Source organism: Coffea eugenioides, chromosome 9 (assembly GCF_003713205.1).
Source record: "Coffea eugenioides isolate CCC68of chromosome 9, Ceug_1.0, whole genome shotgun sequence".
Lineage (NCBI taxonomy): Eukaryota > Viridiplantae > Streptophyta > Magnoliopsida > Gentianales > Rubiaceae > Coffea > Coffea eugenioides.
This window is the reverse complement of record NC_040043.1, coordinates 6,156,054-6,183,426: the sequence shown is the minus strand read 5'-3', so window position 1 is coordinate 6,183,426 and position 27,373 is coordinate 6,156,054. Positions and strand designations below refer to the sequence as shown.

Below are 27,373 nucleotides of genomic sequence, written 5' to 3'. Positions count from 1 at the left end.
ATGCTGGAAATTCTTGTGGATAATGACTAGAAAGACTACTAGATTATATTCGCTGGTATGATTATAAAAATTGTTAAAGATAATTTTTGAATCTAAGACTCCGTTTGGATTGGCTATTTTTTCCAAAAAATAAGTTTTTCAAATACAATGTTACAGTAATATACAATAACTCAAAAAACATCTCATCCATATTAGTATATCAAATATTTCAAAAAAATTTTATAGTAAAAATTTTTCATATACACTGCTACAATAAAATATTTCAAAAACACCCCCCAAAAACAGCTAATCCAAACGGAGCCCTTGCTATTTGAGCCCAATGGGTACCCAAGTATTTTCCAAAATTTCCCATCAATTAATGGGTACAATTGGGATTTGTCCCATTTTAAACTCAATATCAAATTCCAGTACCCATCCCGCCCAAAGTCCCATGGGCATGGGTAACCCATTGGGACTTGGGACAAATTGCCACCTCTAATTATTACCTTCAAGACTTTGCATCCCAGAATAGCAAACAAGTTTTCCAAGTCTAGTTACCTTAATCTTTCTCAAACCCTTGCACAGACATATCTCCAGATATTCAATTAACTGGTTCTTGGGAGATTATCTTTTGAAACACTTCATTGCTTAAATTAACAAACTTGAGAACTAATTATCGAAGATTGCAACACATTACCCCTTGCTGGTCAAGCTTGCACCATTTTAAATCCAAATCTTCAAGGGATTTAGTTTCAAGAATGTACGGAGTTGGAGCTTTTTCAAGCCACTTTCTGCGGCAATCTTCATTCATTCATCGACAAAGATGAGCTGAATCATATGAAACACTCATATTCAGCTTGAGTTCGCATATCCAGAAAAACTCGTATTCTGCTCAAGTTTGCATGTCCAGTTGTTATGTTCACTGTAATTCAGCAAGACTTTGTCCACAAAACTGGAATTTTAGGGTGTTATTTTCATCATTCAAATGGTTCATGTTGAACTTCTTGCACAGGTGGGTTCAACGAAACACAAATTATGGCACGTCTGCCATGCAGTGAACCATGACTTAGACACCAATCTTGCATGAGCTGCTGCTTTTCGCGTGAGAAAATAGAGTACATATTGCACAATGTCTTTTGTGCCAATTTTGATATGCCATCTTCCATGGTACGAGAGGAAGGTTAAGATGACAAAAAATAACTCGCAAGGAAATCTTATCGGACACAGTTTCAGATGAACAAACTTAAAGAGGGAACGTGTATTAAGTAAAATACAGACGACCCTAAAAGGTGGTAGTGCTAAACCAGACAACTGCCGTTGTGATCAGATCATCAATTAGTAATGAAATACCAAAAAATGAGCTCCCAATTCTTGTACGTCTTCAAATACAGGAGTTAAAAGAGTGAGCTGCCAAATGGGTACCGTGAGCTGTTTTAAGTTTGCGACCTCTTTAGCCTGCTCTTCTAGTAAAGTATTACGGCAAGAATTGTGCAGTACCTTCCAGAAAGCTTTTATGCTGGATTGATCATTGGCACTATAATCCCTCAACAAATTTTGCTATTGTCGACTCTAAATAAGAATATCCTAACAAAGTTCATGTCCCCGTGCATCTGTGTACACGGGGGAGAAGAGGGCAATCTTGAGCAATGGCATCCAAAGAGGAATATATTGCCAGTTCTTGAAAAGTATCTTGATTGGAAATGTCTATCTGTAACGTTCCTGATATAACATTGCATAATTGTACAACACTACAAGGAGGACTTATCCGGAAAAAGAAGTACCCTTTCATGATAAACAAGATTCCTCAACTAAAGAAAGGCACAAAATCTGTCACTTAGCCCCTTCTCTATAAACCTAAGACTGAAGTTTCATCCACACTGCTAGTTTTTTCTCTAGGTTGCAATGAGATCATATACGATTACTATAAAGGAAGAGGGTACCCTCGAAGCGATGTAGAATCCACACCTGATTCTCGCACCAATGCAACTCGTCCAGTCCTTGCCACCTGAAAAACAATTGAGTTTTCACTGAGGAAGACGTCATATTCTGTAATTCTATTTAAGGCCTATGAGGATTTAGGCCTTCTATAATGTGCTATACTGGCATTTATATCATATGGTTCTACATGGAAAGGCAGGTGCTGAAATGCATTTTTACAAAGTAAAACTGGGGGTGGCAGATAATGAGAAAGATAGAAAAATCCAAGCAAGCATAACATTGGAATCCAGCTATGCAAAAAGCAAAATCTATAGATACATTGAACGAAGAACTCGGAGAGTAGCATACAGTTTTAAATGCCTTGAGCATGTGAAATGATTCCCAAATGATAATGGCTGCCTGGCAAAGCCTAGTATCTATTCATATCATCTCAAGCGAGGCATCTAGTTTGGCAAAGATGTAGGCCGTATGAATACAAATTATTGATATGACTATAGTAAATTCTACTTTAAATATATATTTGTTCATTTAGTTGGTAAGTAGGAGTAAATTAGTCATCTCAAATACAACCTGGATGATTGCGCTTAAATCCTATTACAACTTAGGATCGGACATAATGGTGACTGCAACAGATGCCGATAGAATTTCCTTGTATCAATTTCAGTTTCTACGCTCATTGAAGGGCATTCATATCATTTTCTATTTTATTTAGAGATGATATCAATCACCCCCGTTTTAGCTTCTTCCACACCCAAACTATGTATTTCGCCTACTCAACATCCTTGTCATTTGGCTTCAAAATGCATAGTAGAAGTGTGCTAACAGCTAAGAAGGGCAGCGAATATCATTATTCATCCAGAACCCGTTAAAAGAAGAAATGGAAAAATGAGAAACCTAGACATGCCCAATGAGAAGCAACATATGCAGGGCCATACTTTAAAAATTAGCTTGTTACTGAGAATCAGAAGCTACATGGACAAGCTAACCAACCTCACAAATCCCATAAGGCTCCAACAATTTCTGCAATGCAAGCATCTTATTGAAATCTCCGGTGAGCTGGAACAATCATATAGAAAAAAAAATTAAAACAACAGAAAATCATCTCTTGAAAAACAACAGTATCAGAAAAGCATGAAGAGATAGGTAGTAATCACAAGAGGAAATGGTCAGATAAAGATTGGAAGCTCGAGCAGGCCATAACTATCACAAAGTGAGGAGGAAGCCTCCAAAAGCTTGTTTTATCACCTAAATGTTGCACTATTTGTTCAAAATTGAAAAAAAAAAAATGAATGGTACACAAAGAAATTAAGACTGTAAATGCCAAACTAACCTCCATCCCATCAACTTTTACAGCATACAAGACAAACTCAAAAAAAAAAAACAGGTTACTTTAAACTCCAAGCAACCAGAAAAATCTACAGGAAATAATTTAAACCCAGTATCTAAAGATCACCAAGCAATTATAACCTTGTTTTGTTAAATGAATTAAATTCCTATCCACAAAAGTTAGATGAATGTGTTCAAGGAATCTATGTCCTTCCCGCAGGAAAGGAAAAAACCGCAAAATTGCTGACTAACATGATTCTCCTCCTTTTGTTGAACATCTGCGTAGAAGGTTTACAAGTTACTAGCTTTTGTAGGCTGACTATATTTAAGGTTTCTTTTCAATTTCATGCATCTATTTTGCCTACCAAACAATAGTATGGTGTATTGAAAGTTCACTAACTTGACAACCATTTACATAATGTAGAACTGGGAACATAAATGTCCCTAATCTAGAGGATCATTATATCCCAAACAAAGCTCACAAACCACTATTTTTCATTTTGTGACCTTAAACATGCAACAAACACATGCTTTTCCTGGTAGAAAATACACTTTAAAAAGAATAACAGAGAGCACATAGTTTGTGAATGAGAAAGTATGTATGCACCCACAAATGTATGTACATACGTATGTACGTATGTACATACATATGTACATATGTATTATGTGCATACATACGTACATACATACACATATGTACATACATACATACATACATACATACATATGTATGTATGTATGTATTATGTGCATACATATGTACATACATACACACCTACCTACCTACCTACCTACCTACCTACATACATACATATCTGTACCTGGCAAACTACTAAAATGAAAAGATAACCAAAAATGTGAACGAAAAAAATTACCTCTAATGTTATTGTATGGTCAGATACATCAACTGGTTTAGCTCGGAAAATACTGGCAATATCAAGGACGTCCCTCCTAGCTGCAGCATTCACAGCAACCTTGATTAACATCAGTTCCCTCTCCGCAAACGGCAAGGGCGTGATATCTTGAACCTGAGCAATGCAACACCAACAAAGAGATTATGGATATTAGAAAATATTTCTGGTAGAAACTATTTAAGACAGATGATCAGATGCGTAGTAAAGTTGAAAGAAAGAAGAGAGCATCAGGAAAAGACAATTTCAGCAAAATTCTTACACAAGATCTAGTACAACACTTCATAATTTTGACCAAACTTAAAACTCCCAGGCCAAGAAATCTTAGGAACTAAGGAAACCTTTAAGCAAAGTTGCAGTTCAAATTTTGAATCAAGGACTTGAAAGCTGCAAATCCTGTGCCTAAGCTTGAATATATATCATTATTAACTACTCAAAAGAAAATACAATACCAAAGCTCAAAAAAAAAAAGGTGTTGAGAACTGCTAAGCAAACACAATTCTCATAATGGACAAGAATAGCAATTGAACCACCATCAAACCTTTTCATTATTGAGGTTTTCCTAGTGTTAGGATTTCAAAACCTTTTGTAAACATTCAGGAGATTATTCACAGAAAAAGAAAAAGAAAAAGAAACAAAGAAAAAAGCAGATGAAGTCTTAATTAAACGACCTAAACACTTGTAGGCTCTTGGTCTCCTTAATTCTAGCATGCCTTTAAATTGAGGCCAAAAACAAAAGCATTTGATCAGTCACTAGATGCCAGTACAATACTTTGTAACATCGAGCCACCAATAATACTACAATCTGGCAAGAATTTGGATCCTGATGAAAAAATACTGCTGCCACCAATAATATACAGGTCTAAACTTACTATTTAGAGAAAAATAAGATGATCATGGAATAAATAGAATACTACTTAAATCACTAATATAATGGCATATATGGGGTAGACACTACTAAAATTAAAAGCATTAATTAAATACAGTACGATCATAGTACATTCTGAAAGGCAAACCATTCAAGTCCTTAATATCTCATGCTTATCATATTTCAATGGCACTCCAGAACATCAGAAGAAGTAGCTTTCTTCAAGTTAATAAGCCATTGAGCAATTCAGATTTAAAAAGGGCAGTTATCAAACGCCAGAAGATGTATAATTCTCACCTCATGGACATCTACCAACTTGTAGAATTGCTGCACCAATTTACCAATAGTTTCATTAGTTCCAGGAACAACAGTTGTAATGCGTGAAACCCCTTCCTTTTCTGCAGGACCTACAGCAAGGCTCTGAACCCAAACAGTAAATGGAATCATTAGTAATACTTGCATATAGATAAGGAAAAAAAATCACCCAAAAAGGTGAATTAGGTGAAGCAATAGAGACCTGAACATTATAGCCTCTCCTAGATATAACCCCTGTGACTAGATTCAGAACTCCAGGTGAGTCATTAACAAGCATCGACAAAGTGTGTGATCGAAGTCCATTTGACTGTAGCAATAGAATGAGAGAAAGATTGCAATATGCATAAGAACAAAAGAATGAATGAGAATACCGTCTATTGCTTTAAATGATTTGCAATGACCCAAAAAAAAGTCAGCAGGGGGAGAAGAACAGAATCAAAAGAACTAGAAAGTTTCTTACATCTTCATCATATAGAACACCCCAGTTGGCATCAAGAACTTGATTTGCTACGTAGTTGTCATCAGGTTCCACAGGATAGACATCGCCCTGTGGGAAACAGTAAAGCATGCTTAAACCAAGAAAGTTTAATAATGAAAAAGTAATTCCAGTTCTTGACAAATAGAACAAAAGCATCTTCCATTTATGTTATTGAACCACCTGATACAGAAATAACAAGATGGAACTCAAATTTGCATTATAGTCATCTTTCAACCTAAAAAGACACGAAATGGTCAAACAAGACTACGTGAAGTGCTGCTGAAATATGCAATGCTTCAAATTGATGAGCTTAAGTTTCAAGGCTTCTCTTGTATGCATCAATTAAAGGGCACTAAGCCTTACTTTTCCTACTCCAAATTTCAATCTGAAATAAAGACAAAGGCCTTAGTAGTATTTTTAAAAAAAAATTCCCAATCTCAGCACAAAAAGAATGTTCAATGAGGCTGAAACATAGCAGTCTCAAAATGTAATCTGGATTAATGTAACAAATATTACACCTACTTTTATTGAATATTGTAATTTTTTCAGACGTGAAATAAGTTTATAAACCACCCCGTAAAAGACAATTATTGTGCACACAAGACGATGCAAATAGCACAAAAATCATGTGATAAAGTATGTACTCTTGGGGGGTCACTGGAGTTTCCACCGGACAGTCTATCTCTATTCTTTAAAATTGGTCGAGCAGGTACTGTTCCCTCAAGATCTGGATATGAAGCTGCAGAAAACCTCCAAAAAGGAGCTGTCTCACCCATCTTTTCTCTCCTTAAAGCAATCTTCAAGTAGCATCAATCTTCGATGTCAGCATAAAGTTCAAATAATGCTATTAAATTCAATTAAATAGACATAGACAAATAAAGGGATGAAGACTGGAACCTTCATAGAGTTGGTGACAATAATTAGTCCTATGATCCTTGAATTAGTTTGGTAGGCAAAAAACTGAGAAATATAATAGACATTCCCAAAGTAACTATGGATTTTCTTCATCATTTGTATGGAAGATCACTAGTGACCTTAACTTGATGAAGAGATCATAGAATCTCGAATAAATAAACACATTCTTAACAACCCACTATATTACAGGTTAAGGAACCACAAGTCAGATTAAAAGCCATTGCAAACTTCAGGAATCAGTGTATACTCCACACAAGTTGTTGACAATTCATAAAAGACTATGTTAAGCACTTAAAAATGAAGAATCAACCCTTCCAGTTCTTGCAAGTTCTTTAATTCCAAACTTGCTAAAATTTCTTAGAACAGCAGCCGTCTTTCCAGGGTCTCCAGTGACCTGAATATAACATAAGAAATGGCATTAGCTAGATTCTCCATCACCTAATCCAGCCTTAATACCTTGAAATAGTACATTCAAATCCGTAGTTAAATAAAATGTGATGAAAATGCAACAACATGTTGAAAATTTTGGTCCTAGTAAGATTTATACCTCTTAAATAGTTTCTCATCTGAATCTAAAGTGTTTGTGTGAATAACTTATAATATAAAACCAATAAAATGACTTTTCCATGGTTTTTCTCTGCTTCTGGACTCACCAAATCTTAACCCCAACTACGCCCTTCTTTAGGATATCTATCTCAGATCAGAGGATCCCTCATTATGCTAACAATGTTCCCATTGCAAATACGTTAAAATCAAAGCATTTAGTAAACCAAATTGGACTTTCAGCATAACTTTTAGAATACAAACAAAACCAATAAAAGTTATGTTGTTACCTCAACAGTCAGAAAATGCTCTGATATGTCCACGATTTTTGCTCTGAAAATATCCTTCAACCACATGACCTGAATATAGAAATCAATTTTGAAAACTTTAATTGTCCCATCAAACATAAACAGGCACCCATGGATACTTTGAGGCCAAGGAATCCACGATTTATTTATATGGGATAGCAAAAAGTTACCAAAATCAAATATGCTTCAAGATGATTAGATTTTAAGTTCCATATATGCCTTACAATCAGATATGTGCTTTAAATAAATAACAAAAAAAAGTTAAAAAAGAGGGTGATGTTGACAGGTATTTCTATAAAATTTTAGGTATGTGTTCCTAGGCAGATGCCGAGCTTATAAATTAAAGCATTAAGGATGACATTTTGCTTCCATAAAGACATTAATAGTGACTGCATCATTTCCATTTTCACATTGCTTCTTTGTCTTCTCTGTAGACATCCCTGTGTGTGTGTGTGAGAGAGAGAGAGAGAGAGTGTGTGTGTCCTTGCGTATCATACTTTATTACTATCTGCAATATCAGGATCGTAACCAACACTTAATTTAAATATGTAAAAGTATAGCACAAGTTAGCCAATTAGTGAATCTAAGCTCAAGGTTGACCTTTCAGCTCATTTCTGGGTTTAAAAAAAAGGTCAACCTTGGAATAGACTTTTACTAGCTTAGTTGTAAATGGCAACCTGTGCATCTAAGGGTTTGTAACAAAACTAATGGCTCATTCATATTACTGCTCAAGGAGAAGTTAGGACTCTATCAATTTGATCAAAAGATTTATCCACTCATACATGAGAAAGAAAGATTTGCATGATGCATTCCTGTTATCCTATAAGACACCAAAAACAAGGATTAAATTCTAATTCAAAGATCTTTTCACTTATATTGGACTTTCAACACAGTTTGTGTAGAAGGAAAAAAATTTGATAGGGATTTGACCAATGTCGAAGGTAGTTAATCCATCAAATGTAGCAGTGAAAAGGTGCTATAAAGGACACTAACAAGGTATCCATACATGTCCTCCAAAGACACTAAAAATAAAAAGCATGGCTACAGTAAACAAAGGAAAGAGAAATTTGTTTACATACTTCCGCTATTGTTTTTGAATCTGCGTGGAGCTTTATGAGCATCAGTTCACGTTCGACTTGTGGTTCTCTGGACAGATCTTCCACCTGATATATTGTTTGACAATAAATCAGGAATGATGAAGAGCAAAAAGAAATGCAGCTCAACCAGAGTCCAGACATCACTTTTGATCACAAAAAGGGAAGCAGAGACAAATTTAAGAATACATTATAACGTATTCTAGCTACATAGATGTCCCTCTTCCTCTGACTTATGATGCCTTTTAATCCTTCAAATATGTTGCTATTTCCTTCCCTCTATTAGTGTCAGAATTCTAAAATGTAACGGTGTTCCCAGGGTTTCAGTATTTTTCTTCCTTTCCATCAACAATTCCTATACTCATAATAACAGTTCGACTGCCTTGGAAATTCTCCATCTTGGAACATGACTACTAGCAAGGATTTCAACAATGCTGCAGCCTGAATCATGGTGGAGTACGAAAGCATATATAAGTCTGTTCAGCTTTTTTGCACATAAGGCAGAAGTCAACGTAGATCCTTCAGGTAACAATGAATTTCATGAGTGACAAAGTGTTACTTAAGCGATTCAATAATAATGCATGGAGAAAACCATACTCTATTTCTTTTTGCATGCCTAAATTGGCTTTGCAATCCTTATCATAGGTTTTATCTTGAATTTGAAATGTAGGCTTAGCTAAAAGATTCCCTCAGCAAGCAGCCTTCAACCACTAAGACGTTTTTTTGTATTTATTTGGCCTCCGAACCAGAATGAATCAAAACAGTAAATATAATTTAATATAATCAAGCAAATGTAATTCCCATGCATGTACGTGCTTAGATTTTTTTATTTATGCACAAGTAAAGCATCATGCATCAACAATCAACTCACTAAATTAAACTCCTAAACACTTCAGAAAAGAACATTATCATGTGATAAGTTAAAAATTATGGTTATTGAGCAATCTGGTTGCCTAGTTACCTCACATACTCCCTTAAAAACCTTTTCTCAGGACACCTGATTTATTACCTTCAAGACGTTCACAAGCTTGTTGAGTTGTTCTACAACTTGTTGCAAAGTCTTTTCAGTTCCAGAGACAACTATTGTAAAGAGGGCCTTATCTTTGTTTAATCCAACAGCAAGAGACTCAATGTTGTAACCCCTCCGAGCAAAAACACCAGCAATTCGATTTATTATTCCACTTTCATCTCCAACAAAAACTGAGATTGTATGACGTTTCACCCTGAGATATATGAGTGCACTTATTTCAAAAACTGTACAGCAAATTGTAGCTCAACAGATGTTGCACAGGAGTTGAACAGTTACAAGAAAGATCAAGCTACTGGCACAATTAATTGAACAAATTCATATCTATATATTAGGATTCTTGCTCAAGTATTTCAACTACACAACTTACAACTCTCACGAATGCATTTCTCCTCAATAATTTAAGCTCAGCTGTCAACATCAGTGCTCAACCAATCACAGGTTTCTAGAGCGGCTGATTCTTTCCGGTTGGTTCAATGAGCTTAAAAACCCAATTTCGAACTCTCTTGACTCCAAAGGGAATGAAGAGGAAAAGGCAACACATTCGTTCCACATAAAAAATGAGGAGAACGCCAATCACAGATCAGATAGCCCAGAAGATTGACAAGCTTAGCCAATGAACAGTATCAGATAAAATTTGAACAAAATTTATCATTGGCTAGAGAATATGTCGAAAATAAGATGCTGTGCTGTAATACGTTCAGAAACAATTTCTTGTTGAAAGATCCAATGATACAAATAATCTAGATTATGCTGCCTTTTCATAGGCCACAAACGCAGAAGAAAATTCACCAACCATACTTTTGTGGACGGTAGTGTTAAAGTAACTAAGGTTTGGGTTAACTTCAGAAACATATCTGGTTCAAAAAAAAAAAAGAAAAAAAAACTGCATTCCTACAAAAGTATGCAAGAAAAAACTCTTGAGTTAATGGGTTAAAAGAAAAAAGTGAGAACTTGACACCTGAGGTACCAAAGCAGCAAATTTTCATCATTGTTTCAGCTAATTACCCATAAACAGAGACAGTTTTTTCCTCAAATAAAACGAGAATTCATCCTAATTCAATGATTCACCAACAACATTATGCAGCATTATCAGATATAGAACAGTACAGCCGCCAGAAATTCAAAAACTTCGTTTTAAGCAATCAACAGAATATACATTCACACTCGTACCGGGAAGGACGAGCTGGAGGAGGAGACGGCGGCGCGGAGGTTTTCGCGACAGAAACGGCAGCTGCATTTTCAGTGCCACCTCTTCCCTTTCCACTTTCACTAGCAGCAACTGCATGTACAACAAGACGGGGATTCATCCATAACCTCTCGGCTCTAGGCCTCAAAATTCCTAGCTCTGCTTTAGCATTACACAGCAGTTGCCGCGGCAGCGATTGCGGTGGCGCATTGGTTTTTAACCGGCCATGGTACAGGCTGTACAGCGCCGCTGTGGCCATAGCGCTGTCTGGTTTTGGTGGCTGCTCTACAGAGGCCAATATTTAACTAGTGAGTCCGGAAATGATATTGTCACCAGATGGTTCACGTTGTATGATTGTGACCGGGGAAGAGTGGCAGGACACGTGGACAGTTTGGGTATATTCACGTAGCTTCGGGGGTGTTAGTTTAGAGCATGTGTTTTTGGTGTTAATTAATAGTAAAACGAAATCATACTTGATGGTACTATTAATAGTTTAATAATTGCAGAAGAACTGGGGCTTGGACAAAACCGGGAAAGCATTACTGGCCGACGCACATGTGATTCTGTTATGTTGACGTTTTAACCCCTTCTATTGAATTTTCATTGTTCGGAACACAGATTCAATTAGAGTTTTTTTATTGAAAAATATACCGTAATGAAATAATATGAGTAAATCTATATACTATTACCGTTACGTTCATGATATATATATATATAAAAGTTAAATTTTAAATTTAAATTTTGTATTGTTATCATACATCTAACGGACTGACAGTATACAAATTGTCAATATAGAAAAAAAAAAAAAAGTAATCCATATAATAATATGCGTGAGTAAAAAAGTGATCAAAAAAATTTTAAAATTTTTTTCAAAATGTTTTTCAAAAACTTGTTAAAAATGAGTTTTAGAACAAGAATCAGTCAGTATCAACAATACATACAGTCATTGGAGATTTGCGAATTTAATAATGCTTTCCTCATTGACAGGCTTTGGAATGTATCAAACGTGTACCGGTGGCCTTGATTGGATTAAGTTTTTTTTTTCCCAATTACGTTCTTTGAAAACATAATTTTCAATTATCTTTTTACCTTATACACATCAAATCGCTACGGTGCCCTTTTCACAAAAATTTCAAAAAAATTAGCAATCCAAACGGGATACTTCATGATCAAATAAAAGTGACGGAAGGTCTTTTTCTTTGGTACTTAAGTGCACTGCATGGTTTCACTAATTTTTGTCAAAGCGAAAGTGAGGGAAGGTCGTGTTTTCTTTGCCTACATGCAATGAATGGTTTTGCTAACTTTGGTGCTTAGTGACTCGATTGAAGTGACAGAACATCGTTCCCATATTAACTTTGGTGGTTTCTAACTTTGTTTGTTTGACGGAAGATGGTTTCTTGACAAACTGAAAAAGCATGTAATGTATGATGTTTGTCAAAAGCATGGAATATATGATAATGGTTGGTTTTTTAGGCAATCCAACAAAATGACAAAATAGGGATGAAGAGGAAAAAAAATAAAATTGATTTAACTAAATTGTTAACACAAAGATTGAGTCACAGCACATTCCTCTAGTTATATAAAGGATGAAAATGAACAATTTTAAATCCCTAAGGACCTGTCACGAGTAGCTCGATCGGAACTAGTCGTCAATTTTAACTGCGAGATTTCGGATTCAACTCCCGTAAGGTAACTCGCTGGCATCCTTGAGTGAAGTTCTGCTAGCCTTAGGGAATTAGTCTGACCCAATAAAAATTGAAACATCCCTAAGTGAAGGAAAAAAAAAAAAAAAAAAAGGGTCCCTGAAGAGCCCCTCTTTGACAATAAAGGAAACAAAAGAATCTCAATTGTTTGACATATATCCGATCCTCTATAGGCCGAGATAACCCTTTCTTTGGAAATGGGACGAGGAATTACGGTCCTTTCATTTGCTGAGTCAGTGGATGGATAATAGTTCATAAAATGAGTTCATGAACTACATACTACCGCAAGCCTAAAACTCAGTACTGACAAACACCCCATCCCCTCTCTCCCTAAAAGAACGCCGTTTCTTACTCTAACCAATAGGAATTCGGTAATTATGAAAATAAGCAATTTAACAGATAAAGATGAGACATGTTAAATTCCTGTTGAGATAACATAAACATTACCACTTCTCAATTATGACTAAGGATGCCTTTGATAAAACTAAAGTCTGAAATCTGAATATATTAAATTATTGAATTGTTAAGTATTAAATTTGATACATTTGATTATATATCACATTAATTAATAAGTGAATATCCCATCACTTATTTTTGGGATCAAGTTTTGTTTAAAAAATTTAGTGCCACTTAATTAAATTAGACATTCAATTTTTTATTATCAAACATATCTGAACATGTTAAAATCTGAATCCATTAAATTTTAGTAATAAATCCATTCAGTGCTGCTCAGGCCTTGTTTTATAATCCACCTTTCCCCTCCAAGATGAAATCGTGAATAGATCTCGTTGCGGCCTTGCAGGGGAAGGGAAGGGAAATGAGAGAAGAAAATAGGAGAAAAGATGGAAGGAAAAAATGAGGGAGGTCTCCTAATAGGGGAGGAAGAGGGAAGGGGCAGGGGAAAGAGGGGGAAGTGGAGGAGGAGTAAGTGGTAGAAAAGGAACGAAAAAGAGGCGGTGGGTAGTGGTGAAGAGAGGAGGAGAATAGATGGTGCTGCTGGTGGTGGTGGGCGGTGGGAAAAGGGTTATTTTTCAATACATCAGTGTTTTATTTAAGATGTATACAGTAATTCCTAAAGAATTATTCACAAAAAACATACCATCCAAACAGACTTGCTTGTGAGTTCATGCTAATTTCAAGTTAGTGCCAAAAGTTAATTTTATTATTATAAAATATTTCAAGTTATTTTTACGAGTATTGCAAATTAGGTTTTCTTGTCCAAACCAATGACACAAAAAGTATTAAAGACTCACTCGACTCCATTATCAGCCTCTTGATTTCTATTAAAGGACTAAATTGACCAAATTTACAAAAGTTAAAAAGATAAAATTGGTACATTATGATAATTAAGAAAACAACAAGAAAAGGGCAAAAATTTGATCTCAAAAGTATTTTTAATATTATATTTTAAAATGGTGTGCAAATATTACAAAAGGTTTTAAATAAGGGATGCTAAGTGAAACAATTAGAACCCTATGGGAGGTTTTTGAAACTTCGCCTTTTAAAAGCTCCTAACAAGTTCTTCAAGTACTTTTGGGTCATGTGCAACTTTGTCCAGAAAAGAAAGAAAAAAGCTTACTTAATAAAAAACACACACACACACATGCACATCGTGGCATGGATGTCCTCTTTGGACTATAGGTTAAGAGTTCTAAACAGCAGCAGCTCATGAGCTCAGCTCGACTTGAATGGTATAAATTCGCGTTTGGCTCATTCATTTAATTAAATGAGCCAAGCTCAAATATGAAATTGGGTTCATTTTCTAAACAGCAAGTGGTTCGTGAGCTCAACTCGACTTGAATGTTATAAGTTTGAGTTTGGTTTCGTTCATTTAATTAAATGAGCCAAGCTCAAATATGAAAATTGGGTTTATTTTCTAAACAGCTTGGCATGCGAATAATTCGTTTAGACTCGTTTGTGCATTTATTCAAGCTACTATTACTAATTTCTCTTAGTAATTATGTAGATTTATCTTGTTTTGATTGTTTAGGATTTTGTTTTGTTTAAATATTGGGAATTTTCTTATATTTAGTGAAATTTTTCTCATTCAATAAGCAAATTAAATTGGTTATATTTTTTGAATTGCAAAGTTATATAATACATTCAAACACATTTAAGTTTTTTTTTTATTTAGTTTGAGCTCATTTGAGCTTGACTCGTTTATATTACATGAGGAACTCAAACTCGTGTTCGAATTCAGAATAATTTTAATAAGTTGAGCTCAAACACAATTTTTGCCTCGTTAAGCTCGACTTGATAACTTAATTAGCCGAACTTGAATGCCAACAATTTACATTTTCCTAATAATAATCTTCATAAACTAAAATTATCTTTTCAACAAGAAAAACGAATTCGGTTGTGTTTGGATTGCATTTTTCATGGAAAAATCACTGTAGCGATTTGATATATGTGAGGGAAAAAGTTAATAGGGAAATGTGATCACGAAAAATGACGTAATTTTCTGACGGAAAACCGCAATCCAAACAAGGCCGAAATAAAAGATACTACAAGAATTTTAGTTCTAAGAAAGAGAAGAAGTCAAATTTGATTTTGCCCTGGGATACAAATGGCCCAGACCCGGTATATTCTCTCGCTGCTGTCTCGCTCGCCTTCACCAATTTCCACACTTGTCCTCCTCTACAATCCTGCTCTTCTGGGCCCATTTCCAAGTAATTACTAAATTAATCAACATTAATCGTAATTAGGAAATCGTACTAAATCCAGAATATACACACACAATACACACACGCAGACACGCACTCACACACTGTAACAAGCAAAATTCTTCCAGTTTTTACTAGTCCTTGCTACTCCATTAGCTAACAGAAAACTGAAAGCAGACCGCGAAGCTTTCAATCAATCGATCATCATCTTATCTCAGGTTCGCTTATTTCCGTTGAATTTCTTCTTTTATTGCAAATTTTGTTGTTCATCTCTTGAATGTTTAGCTGTAATTGCGTAGGTCTTGGATTATGTATCGAGTATATTGCGCTTTTGTTATTTTCCTTACATATTTGTTTGTTATTTGTTAGTCAATGTGCTTTAGGTTTTGGTATTGTGATTTTGATAGTTGCTAGAATTTGAGGATCACATTGGTTTTCAGTATTTACCTATTTGAATTTGTTGGGAGGAGCAGTATAAACAATCATTTCAAAGCTTCCCGAGGAATGAGTTCGCCCCAACAGTAATTAGTTAGTGGAGGTTTCAAATTTTGAAGCTAGAAAACCGGCATCTTCAAGACCTTGTAGCTTGTATGAATTTCGAGAAATATATATTCAGGTTGGTTTGTGAAAACTTGATGTTGAATATAAGCAGCGCGAGAAGCAATCCAAACTTAATGAGTGATTCGCTGACTCAATTTCAGCTGGAATGTTGCACGTTTTCTTGCTTTTTTTTTTTGTGAAGAGATATATTGACGTATAATAAGTAAATGAAGGAATAGAAATAAGTACGTTTTGGCTTACAACTGAATTGAGCTTAACAAAACCATTTTCAAGCAAGGATGGGATGAGGTAATGGAGCTTTCTTGATTAAAGGCAACTGGAAACTATAGTCAAAGGTTAAAAAATTAGAACATGAATCTTGTTTCTTCTTGTCTCTTTTGATTTCTTTACGCTTATTGATGTGAACAGGTTGGTTATGTGGAGTTATGATATGTATTGTTTCAGATACAGGAAAATGTAAGTGATGTTACCTTTGGCGACTAAATTTAAAAATGTAAGCTATCAATCTATGTGTAGATGTTCTTAACTGCAAATTCCAAGACAAGTATATGTAGCTGGAGAATGTGTTTGTGCATCTTGCTCAATATGTGTTTGTTGTCTTGCTCAATATATGCATGTACATTTCTGTGTTGGAAATTATATGTTGACTAGGCAATGATATGATGGTGAAGTAAGGACTACGGCTGAAAATATAGAAGAGCCCAGAGTCTAAGAATAGCGTATCTCCTGATGAAATTATAAATAGGCTGTCAGGAGTTAATTTGCAGCTTTTGCTGTCAAACGGAACATTCAAACTTTTAGCCAGCTTTATCGGACATTTAATTTTCAAGTGACAAAATTCTAGCGTCTGGTCATTACTTCCTGTGCTGCTAGAAATGTGCAATGAAGTGCTACCAAGTTAATGATGTTCAGCTGTCTAATGATCCTAACAGAAGAGGGGGGTCGACATAAACAAAAAATTTAGAAGAAATGCCTAAATAAAAACATTAGAAAACATCACTACACATGTTTTGTAATCACAATCTAAAACTTTGGTACTCCTGGTTTTCTAATACCTTGTTATGGTATCTCATTTGTAGCATTCTTTATCTCTTCTACATATCCGAAACTTCTGCAGATCTTCCTTATCGACGGGGACTCGTCTTTCTGTTGCCTTGACTATATGCAAAAGGGGAGCAAGTTTTTTTCATAATGGCTTCAAGAGCAATACTATGGAGGAAAAAATACTTCTTTGATTCCCTCAACTGGCCCAAATACTTGCTTCATTGTTGTTCAAGCTTTGAGCATGGGAGTTCATCAATGATTCCTGATTCATGGAATCAGAGCAGGGGAGTTAGATATGCATCCTCCACTTGTGATCAAACAAATGAAACAGAACCAAATTTAACCAAAGATGAGTTGTTGACTAATGTGGCAAGTGGATATCTTAGGCATAACTCTTGCATGATACCGAATTTGGGTAGTAGGAATGGCATTGGAGGGTCTTCTTTAGGAGTTAAGTGGATAACCGAATATACCCGCCAGTATTCCACAGCTGCAGCAGGGCAACCTGATCTGGGTCAAGATGATAATAAAAATGAAGAGTCAACTGTCAAACAGAAGAAGGAAGCTTCCCCAGAAGAATGTGATCAGGCAGTTGAGGGTTTGAGCACTGTTAAAGCCAAAGCAAAAGCTAAGCAGCTTCAGGATACCCAGAAGGATGCCAAACCTATGATAAAGAGAATTTGGGCAATGCTTTTAGGAATTGGTCCTGCTTTGAAAGCTGTAGCTTCTATGAGCAGGTTAAAGTTTTGTGCATTTCAGTCAACATCCCCCCTCCCCTGAAACCCATGCCCCCACCCCAAAAACGGAAGAAAGATACCAGAAGGAATTTTATCTCCGTTGTCTTTCAATTTTTCTACCCTTCATCCAGGGAGGACTGGGCTAAGAAGCTTCGGCATTGGAAAGATGAATTCAAGACTACAATGCAACATTATTGGCTGGGTACGAAACTACTCTGGGCTGATGTGAGGATAAGCTCTAAGTTGCTGTACAAACTTGCTAGTGGGAAGGGTCTTTCTAGGAGAGAGAGACAGCAACTAACGCGGACAACAGCCGACATTTTCAGGCTGGTTCCTTTTGCAGTTTTTATTATAGTTCCATTCATGGAGTTATTGCTGCCAGTATTCCTGAAATTGTTTCCCAACATGTTGCCATCAACTTTCCAGGACAAGATGAAAGAACAGGTAATAGTTTTGATTTTGTCACCATATATTTCCCATGATTTCTGCTCATTCATCTGAGTTTTAACAAAGTATTTCAGTCTGTTTGTTCATCTGCACTTTTCACGGATCTGGAAGCCATGTAAGTGATAACCTCATAATATGCTTCTTTCTGAACTTTGTCAAGGGCTGAAATTTGCACTGAGAGGTTGGTGATTGTGATCCATCATTGGAAGTTGGTGGTAGCAGAGAATCTAATTGGAAGTTGATGTTCATTGTTAAACTCAACAATTTACACAATTTTATTACTGAACCAGCTGTGGAAAAAGGAAATTTAAACACCATTAACCCTCACTTGTAAATATTCGCTCTGTTGGTTGAGGATTTCTACCATTCAACCTAACTAAAGTTGCAACATTTGTTTTTTGGTTTTTTCTCTTTGACTTAGAAGATGCCTACTTTAGTTAGTTTTGCATCTTGATTTAATTTGAAATTATGAAACTTAAGATTTAAGCATGTCAGTTGCTCATTTCTCTATTTCACTACCATACTAGAATTTCTTAATTCTTGAAACCATTAATTTGTGATCCAAGAGAAGATTTAGAAAGTGAAATGAGCACACAGCCCAAAATGATTTGTTTTTCTTCCAAGTGATTAGGAAGCTCTTTTATGGTGGTTGATTATGATGGGCTTGAACTCTCATCTAAAAGGATGGGAAAGACAAGATGGTCAAATATTGAGAATTTGACCAATTGTTTAATTGGACAGATATCATTTCAATTTTTTGAATACCTCCGCATCTGCATGGTCGTAACTTGAAAAAAGATAGATAGAAGCTTTAAATTGACGAAGTTCAGTCTACACGATTCAGAAAATTTTTGGTCCTTAAACTACATATATACTGCTTACTAGTGGCTTCCAGCATCTTAAATTTCACTTGATTGATGATATTTCAGGAGGCTCTGAAAAGGAAGTTAAACGCCAGGATAGAATATGCAAAGTTTCTTCAAGAGACTGTGAAAGAAATGGCAAATGAAGTAAAAGACCTACGAAGTGGAGAAATAAAGAAAACAGCTGAAGATCTTGATGAATTTTTAGATAAGGTATTGCCTTTCTTTTCGCTTAATTTTTTCCTGGTTTCTTCATCCATTGGTTTCTTTACGTGATAATTTGTCATATTGATTTCAAATTTTATATATCACCTATCTGTTATTGATTGTTTTAATTTATTTTTCTCCATTTTATTTATATTCTTTGGGAAATCATACTTCATTGTACTATTTGTCAGGTTAGAAGGGGTAACACTGTTTCAAATGATGAAATTTTAGCCTTTGCTAAATTGTTCAATGATGAGCTTACTCTGGATAACATAAGCAGGTCAGTCTTTTGTTAGAGAAGACTTTTAGTTTCTGATGAATGCACGATATCATTTTGAGTTGATCCAAGAAAGGTCTCACTAAATGCAGACCTCGGTTGGTGAACATGTGCAAATACATGGGTATCAAACCTTTTGGTACAGATGCATATCTCCGTCACATGCTCCGCATGAGACTGCAAAAGTAAGTTGAAGTGCATATTTTGAATTTTGAATGGTTATATCTTAATGCTTTAGCAGAGACAGTTGCTCCTATGAAGTAAATCTTTTAGAATGCTTTCATTTTAATGGACTTTAACAAGTATATGGTCAAGTTAGTTGCCAAGGATTCTGGATGTCCCACAACACAAGAAAAGTTTTTTTAAGGGTTAATTTGTTAGCAGCAGCGATTTCATCCAAGAACAGTAACAATATACCCCTTAAGAAATGGTAATTATTGTCAATTGCTGCTTGAAGTTCTGTTTGTTGCACCTTTGTCTTTTAGTTGCATCTTTGAACTCTTTGAGGGGCTTAAAGGATGATGTTAGATGGCGTAAAAGATACTCTTTTGATATTGTAGGATGTAAGCCATAGCATGTTATGTCATAAAACATGTCGCCCACTTTAGAACCATCAAAATCTCTATTTCCTGAAAGATCATGTTATGACATGTTATGTCATAAAACATGTCATAATTTTGTTGGTTTGTTTTCTGGCTTTCTTGTCAAATAGATCCCATGCCATTTGCCAAAGTGTTACGTCTCCGTGAGTGTTCTGGAAGACCATTTCATATGGTTGACTTGAATGTTACAAGAAGTGGGGAATTATTTAAGGAAGAATTATATGTTTGGACTACAAATATTGTAAATCATCCATATACCTTCGTCTTGAAAGACTTTATGCCAACATATCTTTTGGAGTTAAAACCAAGGTTTACTTAAATTGAAGAAGTTTATTGGTTAAAAGTTCTGGGTCATTTGTTTCCTACTCACTTCATGTTCCTTATCCACCAAATTTGGTGCGTTGTGTGTAGGGCCTTGGTCAAAGTATTGATTAAAGAGTTTGGGCAGATAGTCCAGAACAAATGTACTCCACATAATTTTCTTGGGTTTGTCAATGTTGTACATTCTTTTAATATGTTTTGAGGTATTAAGAAATTGTTGACTATGTCAGTATATTTTTCTCCTCCTCCCAATGTAATATGTGTGCTAATTTCTCCTGAATTTTATAAATCTACAGGACATATTAGAATCTAAAAAATAAAGTTCTGCTTGTCTCTGTTGGTTGAATTATTCTTCCATGCAGATAATCAAGATATGAACACTGCTTAGTCGTCTTTGGTTTGACCAATTCAACAAGCTAACCAACTTTGGCCTTTTGTTATTCCTTGTTGGTTTTTGATTTTGTTAAGCCTATTGCTGGTTTTCATCTTCCATTTACAAGTTTCTAATGGCAATATTGTTCTATTTACTCTCAAAGTTTTTGTCTATTTAGCCATTTTTTCTGTAATACTTAGGTGACAAGCCAATGTAGAGTCAGAACACAATGCTCATAGAAAAGGACATAATTGCGAAGTTATCTTATTGTATCTTATTTTATCATGAAGTGGAGGAGAGTTTTCTTTGTCATTTTGGAGAACATTCTAATGCCTTATTTCTCTATAGTGAAATCTTGAAAAGCAGAAAAAGCAAATACAAGAGGTTCATGAAAACACAGAATTTCACGAACAGGATTTCATTGTTTTGGTAGGATTAAGGAGGATGATAAGATGATTAAAGCTGAGGGTGTGGAGTCTCTCTCTGAGGAAGAACTCCGCCAAGCATGTCGAGATCGGGGGATGCTCGGATTGGTCTCAGCAGATGAATTGCGTCAATCGGTCAGTTTTTTTCCCTTCTTCTTTTTAGAATTTTGTTTTATCTCAAATGAACAACAATTAAGTTTTGTTGTTGCAAGAGTTGATCAATAGTATTCCACACTCATTGGCTTTGAAAGTGTTTTAACCATTTGGCGTTCCTGCAAGCTGTTTGGTTGGATTTCTATAGGGATGCCCCAAAGGATCACATCTTGTAACTAGAATTACAGTTTGAACAAGGAGTTGGAAGTCACAAAAGTTACCATATGGTATATACGGATTATAGTTCTTAGAAGATTTTTGTTGCATGTAAGTGAGCCAGTTAAAAGGTCAAAAGCATTCAGTCTTGGTCGGCTAAATCTCTTGGTAATGATGGATACATCCAAACTCTATCTATGGGCACACATAGCTGCAGAGTTCCTTTTAACAGTTGGCTAAGCTTCTGACTCATTGACGTAAAATGTCCTGGTTAGTATGTGATATCAGAAATACTGTTAATGCAAGACTTAGAAACTGGTATGGAAGGAGGTTCTGGTGGGTGGTGGAGCGTGGATGTCAATGCTCTATTAGGTTATTAAATCTTTGGTGGCATTGTCTCTAGCACTCCGTCTTGTTGCGTAACAAAATCTGAGTACTGAGGACGACAATACTTGCCAAGTTTTACTCTAGAATTGGCACTTTGATGTATTGGTTGTACACCATTTATATGCATATACATTTACAAGACACTGCTATTCATTATACTAATCTGAAGGGAGAAAAGTTGAAACACTAGAGATTTATTTTTGGATTCCAGTAGCAAAAGTTGCTATGGTACCAGCTGAAAGTTGAAATTTGCGGAATTCAAATTCTGTAATTGGATATAACGTTTGATTCAATGCATCTATCCAGGCACACAAATTCATTTGTATTTCTACTTGCCTGCAATCCCTCTGCAACATTAATTTGTGATAGGTTTGCTTGTTCTCAAACAATGCAAAGATTTTCCTTTTGTTAGTTAAATGATCAGCTGTTAATATGAATCTCTTGTTGCTCATGATCAGTGTTGTTATTCTGCCTTAAACTGTATAACTTCTTCAAGTTTATTTTCTCACTATGTTTTCTTTGCCTCTGGAAATTGGTTTGAGCTGCTTTTAGAACTCATTGGGTCATGAACACGCATCTTTGATATCAGTTGGAGGAAGAAGAAGATAATAAAAGGAATGTGACTTTTATGCAATGAATTTGCGCTTCCTGGTTTTGATCATACTTCTATCTAGTAGAGCTTCCAACATTGCACTTCTAGCTATATCCATGAATGATGATTCACTTTCTGTGTTTTGAAATTTTTATGGTGAGATAGTGAAGATGTAACGAGAAATTTACTTTTATCATCTGCAGCTACGGGATTGGCTGGACTTATCTCTCAATCATTCTGTTCCATCTTCATTGTTAATTCTTTCTAGGTAATTTAACTTTGAAATGTGCATTTATAAATATTTGTTTTTTGTGTGTGTGAGTTTTTCAGTTTTGGACGTCAGCAATGCACTCCTTTTTCTGTTTTGTTACTCTTTGCAGAGCCTTTTTGGTGGCCGGCAAAGTGAAGCCAGAGGAAGCTGTTCAAGCAACGCTCTCATCTTTGCCAGATGAGCTGGTGGATACTGTTCAAGTTACATCTTTGCCCTCTGAAGATTCTGCTGCAGAAAGGAGGAGAAAACTGGAGTTCCTGGAAATGCAAGAAGAACTAATCAAGGTTGTTCAGTCGCATATATCTTGGCATTTTTTGAGAGCTATAGTGGTATTTAACTATATGAATATACAAAGGAGAATTAGAAATTTTTGTAAGTTGGAGCAATATCTACTTGTGTAGCCATTCATAGATGGTCATAAAAATTATGTTGAATTAGCATTCAAAGTTTGTTTTAACCTACAGAGCATGCTTAGAAGGTTGTTCTTGGATGATATGGACTTCTGTCTAGTGGGCCTGTAGACTAGGAGGTTTCTCTAATTACTTGTAATGTTCTCCCACCACTCAGAGACATTATCCCAAATCTAGCTTTAGATTGCATTTGAACTCTAATAGGCCTCAGTAATTCATACATAGATCTCCACGATGCTCTTATCAGTTTTTATGGGGGCACAACTGAAGATACTTCTTCAGCTTCAGACCTTATAGTTTGTTGGTTGTAAACGTATACTTCTTGTTTGCTATTTCTTCTGCTTGACAAGTTTCCTTTTGGCCTTTGCCTTTCTTCCTATAAACAATAGGTTCTTTTAGGCCATTATCTTCTATGTTATTCATTTTAAAGTAGTAAATGAACAGGAGGAAGAGCAGAAAGAGGAAAAAGAGCATGCGAGGATTAAGGAGTCGATTGAAAAGCAGAAGGATGTGGCTTTGGAAGAGATGACGTCTCCAACAATGAAAGAAGCTCAACAGATGAAAGCAGCGATTTTGGATAAACAAGAGCAGCTTTGTGAAATCAGTAAAGCATTGGCTGTTTTAGCATCAGCTTCTGTAAGCATCCAATCTGCTGTTTCTAGGTAGCTTCTTTGTCCAATTAAGATTTTTACTTGCTTTATTTTTTTTGTTCTCTTCCAGTCCGTGAGCAAGGAACGTGAAGAATTCCTGAGACTTGTTAACAAGGAGGTACTCTAAGACTATTTCTGCATACAGTTGCAATCTTAGAGGTGATAATCTTCTTTTTGTGCTGACAGTTTTCTTTTGCAGATAGAGTTGTATAATAGCATGGTGGAGAAAGAAGGTACAGATGGTGCAGAAGAAGCAAAGAAGGCATACAGAGCAGCTAGGGAAGACAGCAACCAAGCTGTAGAGAGGGCTTTAGGTGACAAAGTTTATTCAGCACTCAGAGACAGGGTAAAGATGGTTTATGATTTTAATTCCCACAGACTTTCAGTATTTTCCTTGATTTCTTTGCTAAAGGTGGCTACATACCTTTTGGTTGAAGCATTTTCTGTGTTTAGACAATCAACTTTTTTGTTGGCTTCCCAATTTCAGGTTGATACTATGCTTCAAAAGCTTGAAAAAGAAATTGATGTTGTGGATGCCACAATCGGTGATCGTTGGCGTTTGCTCGATAGGTATGGTAACAGGCTATAATTCGTGTCTAAAATCTTTTGCATGATTAAGCTTTGTTCTGGTGCATATATGAATCTATTTGTGCAACTTATTTAGAGCCGCACAAGTGACACAAGTAATAGTAGCCATCTACCTGTCCAAATTGACTGGACAAATTGGTATTGTCTTGGTAAGTGTGTGAACTTGATTGATCAGCTGATGTTTCTATGCTAGTTTGTGGCATAGTACTTCTCAGTAGACCTTCTGGTACATGCATCCAATATTTGTTTGGGTTTTATGTTTTTTTTTTTTTTTTTAAAGTATTCTACATTTTTCGTTGGAAGTATTTGATCATAGTCTCTTCTAAGATTCACCAATCTTATGTAGCAAGGAAACATTCCTATCACGTGTATGATGTTTGAGATTTTGAATGTGTTGGGCAGGGACTATGATGGCAAAGTCACACCCGAGGAAGTAGCATCTGCTGCCATGTACCTTAAGGACACCTTCGGTAAAGAGGGTATTGAAGAACTTATAAATAAACTTTCCAAAGACAAAGGTTAGTTATGAACATTGTTCTCTTATTTTTGTTGTCTGATATTTTCACTTGGCAACATTATTGAACACCCCCTTCCACCCTTCACCTGAAATGAAAAATTTAAAGGAAAAGAACTTGTTGGTTTAGTTTTACATTGATAGCCCAACTGCATTAGCCCTTACTTCAATAAGATAAAGGAGAATGGACCAAAAAACGAAGACTTGGGAGTTGTAAAATCTTGAGATACATCTCCTTTTCTTTTTCCTTTTCTGGGTGGAGGGAGATGCTTCTCCTTTTAAGACACAGTGGAATCTAGAGTTAAAACTTGTCTTGTTAAGCACTCTGACAAAACTTGTCTTGTGAAAGCTGCATTTACATTTCAAATGTTGCTTGTGTCTAAAAAGCCAAGGGAGAGACTGCATCCCTTTCCTTTGGTAGCTCTTTTGCTCATAGAGCCTCCGCAATTCTCTGCAATCCTCTGTGGTTTTGATGGCTTAGAAGAGCCTCTTATGTTTTATTTCTTCATAATTATGTCAGAATCCTGAATTAGTCATGACTTTGATATTCATTAAGTCTATGTTTGTATCTGCAACAGAAGGAAAAATCCTTGTGGAAGATATTGTCAAGCTAGGCAGTCAAACTGAAGAAAGTGAAACAACTGAAGCTGGCAAAACATGACAAAAACTCACAGAAGCAATGTCATGACTTCAACATTTTTCTGGTTACCAGGTACATTTACGGAAAGCTACAAAAGCTCTCGATTCTACGTACTGTCATGGTGACCGCTTGAAGTATCAATGGGTTGGAGACATTTATTACTGTTTGACATTTATTGCAATATAGAGAGTAAAATGATGCATATGGCATTCCTGAACTCAATCCGCGACTGCGGATTTGGAGTTGTAAATTTTTTGTGGATGATACGGACACATCAATCTCGTATAAAATTTAGATAAAATGCATTCAGAATGCAGGATGAGTGATTCTACATGGGTAAGATTGGAGTAGGTGTTGCATTTGATGTAGGGGAGCAAGCGAGGTTAATAAGAATGCTTCATAGATGCAACGAAATCAGGATTTGGCGGACCTTCAGAGGCTATATAGAGGCTAGTTGAAAACCGCCTCGTATTGTGATGTTTAAATTATAGTTTTCTAACAGAAAATTTTTACGTTTTTCTTAAACATATTTTTCAATCATCTTTTTATTTCACATACGTCAAATTATTACAGTTTCTATGAAAACCTCAAAAAAAAAAAAAAAAGCAATCCAAACAGGATCTAGGATCATCTTCGCAGGTATACATTTTGATCAATTCCCTACTGACCATGAATTACCTCCTTGTTTGGGATGTTGAAATGGTTGAAACGTGGCTTTTTGAAATGGTTGAAAAGTGGGTTTTGAGCTCCAAAGCAGTCATAGCACTCTGAAGAATGATCTATTTAATCAATGATGCAGAAGTTAGTTGGAAGTAGGCCAATGTTTCTATTTAGATGCGCATTTGAGATGGCTACGAGTTATCTTAAATGCTTTTGTAATATAAGTTCTTCACCTCACTGATATCAAATGGGAAATTAATAATGGGGTCAATTTACTAATCAAGAACAGTCAGCGGAAGTAGATTAATTACTCTTTCGACTGGATTCGATACACAAGACTCTGTATTCGAGGAATAAATTTTCTAACTTGCAGGTCAATATTTTGCAACAGAGATAAAAGTTTGAAGTTCCAACTCCGATTTTTTGATGTTTACGAGTTTGGGAGGATTTTACCTTTTTTCTTTTTACTTCAAAAAAATTGTACAAAATGTCCCTCGCATTTAAAATCTTTATCATCTTTGGAAAATGTTGGATGCTAGAATCTGTCTACCGGCGCATGATGATGTTGATGCTAAAGTCTGTGGATTAATGTGACGGATATATGGCCTCATGGTTTTGTGCTTTAAAGGCACCTCAAATGATAAAAGGCAAATATCGCTTATACTAAGGAGACTTGAGTAAATTCTTAAATTGTTATGAAAAAAAGAAATTGTTTTACAAGATGAGTTGTTTTTTGGGCTGATTCTAGGAGTAAAATCTTTGCATTTGTCAAATGCGAGTTTAAGTGCTTCGCATTTGATAGAGGCGAGGTTCATGTTTTTGAAAAAGAAAATGATAAAGATTTTTGGTTTTTTTTTTTTAAAAAAAAGAAGTGCACAAAGCTCGCATTTGTAAATGCAAGCTTGGCTGACCATCTTCCCAACTAAGCTGTCAATCTTCGAAACAGAGCAGTAGGTTCTAGCCCCAAAAAACCTAAGGCAATTTCAATTTAGAAACACCAAAATTACTCCCATTTTTTAGGCCAATACCAAGACTCAAACCGCTACAAACATAGCATTCATCATCAGGTTTCAAACATTTGAGGAAGTTCCAGATTTGTTTCCAAAAGCTGCAAAAACTCGCTCCGTCTCCAAAAAAGTACGTTGTCATTGGAAAGCTTCAAAAAATCGCCAGAAATCTTCAAAACATCGCCGGAAATGTAGCTGGAGGCTAAGTTTAGGGACTATCTTGCTATGTCC

The 27,373-nt window shown here is 35.7% G+C and overlaps 2 protein-coding genes across 3 annotated transcripts; one reads left to right on the top strand and one right to left on the bottom strand.

Moving 5' to 3' along the window:
* Nucleotides 1–1,669: 1,669 nt before the first annotated feature.
* On the bottom strand, nucleotides 1,670–11,156 carry LOC113783125 (acetolactate synthase small subunit 1, chloroplastic-like). Its single transcript, XM_027329171.1, has 12 exons — nucleotides 10,876–11,156; nucleotides 9,685–9,898; nucleotides 8,661–8,744; nucleotides 7,564–7,632; nucleotides 7,041–7,124; nucleotides 6,460–6,612; nucleotides 5,798–5,884; nucleotides 5,540–5,644; nucleotides 5,320–5,442; nucleotides 4,119–4,271; nucleotides 2,908–2,973; nucleotides 1,670–1,984 (listed from the first exon to the last, which is right to left on the bottom strand). The coding sequence occupies exons 1-12, from the start codon at nucleotides 11,148–11,150 to the stop codon at nucleotides 1,901–1,903; spliced, it is 1,497 nt and encodes a 498-aa protein (XP_027184972.1). The 5' UTR covers nucleotides 11,151–11,156; the 3' UTR covers nucleotides 1,670–1,900.
* Nucleotides 11,157–15,214: 4,058 nt separating this feature from the next.
* On the top strand, nucleotides 15,215–25,787 carry LOC113783640 (mitochondrial proton/calcium exchanger protein-like). Of its 2 annotated transcripts, none has more exons than XM_027329834.1 (15): nucleotides 15,215–15,475; nucleotides 16,936–17,599; nucleotides 17,731–18,043; nucleotides 18,976–19,122; nucleotides 19,308–19,396; nucleotides 19,486–19,578; nucleotides 21,123–21,249; nucleotides 22,606–22,670; nucleotides 22,783–22,957; nucleotides 23,528–23,719; nucleotides 23,804–23,851; nucleotides 23,933–24,079; nucleotides 24,221–24,303; nucleotides 24,724–24,839; nucleotides 25,414–25,787. In XM_027329834.1, exons 2-15 carry the CDS (start codon nucleotides 17,010–17,012, stop codon nucleotides 25,494–25,496), a joined length of 2,268 nt encoding a protein of 755 aa, XP_027185635.1. In that variant the 5' UTR covers nucleotides 15,215–15,475; nucleotides 16,936–17,009; the 3' UTR covers nucleotides 25,497–25,787. The 2 variants fall into 2 exon arrangements, with proteins under 2 accessions (XP_027185635.1, XP_027185634.1); XM_027329833.1 differs by having other exon boundaries at nucleotides 16,898–17,599.
* The last annotated feature ends 1,586 nt before the right edge of the window (nucleotides 25,788–27,373 follow it).

What these genes read in the sequence shown, in the direction of transcription:
- LOC113783125 (XM_027329171.1), bottom strand. Translation starts at nt 11,150, where the DNA reads ATGGCCACAGCGGCGCTGTACAGCCTGTACCATGGCCGGTTAAAAACC. An exon ending in ACTCCAGTGACCCCCCAAGA is followed by an intron (nt 5,885 to 6,459) that starts GTACATACTTTA and finishes TGTTTCCCACAG; the next exon opens with GGCGATGTCTATCCTGTGGA. An exon ending in AGTTGGTAGATGTCCATGAG is followed by an intron (nt 4,272 to 5,319) that starts GTGAGAATTATA and finishes TGCATTGCTCAG; the next exon opens with GTTCAAGATATCACGCCCTT.
- LOC113783640 (XM_027329834.1), top strand. Translation starts at nt 17,010, where the DNA reads ATGGCTTCAAGAGCAATACTATGGAGGAAAAAATACTTCTTTGATTCC. An exon ending in AGGACAAGATGAAAGAACAG is followed by an intron (nt 18,044 to 18,975) that starts GTAATAGTTTTG and finishes ATGATATTTCAG; the next exon opens with GAGGCTCTGAAAAGGAAGTT. An exon ending in TGAGACTTGTTAACAAGGAG is followed by an intron (nt 23,852 to 23,932) that starts GTACTCTAAGAC and finishes TTTCTTTTGCAG; the next exon opens with ATAGAGTTGTATAATAGCAT.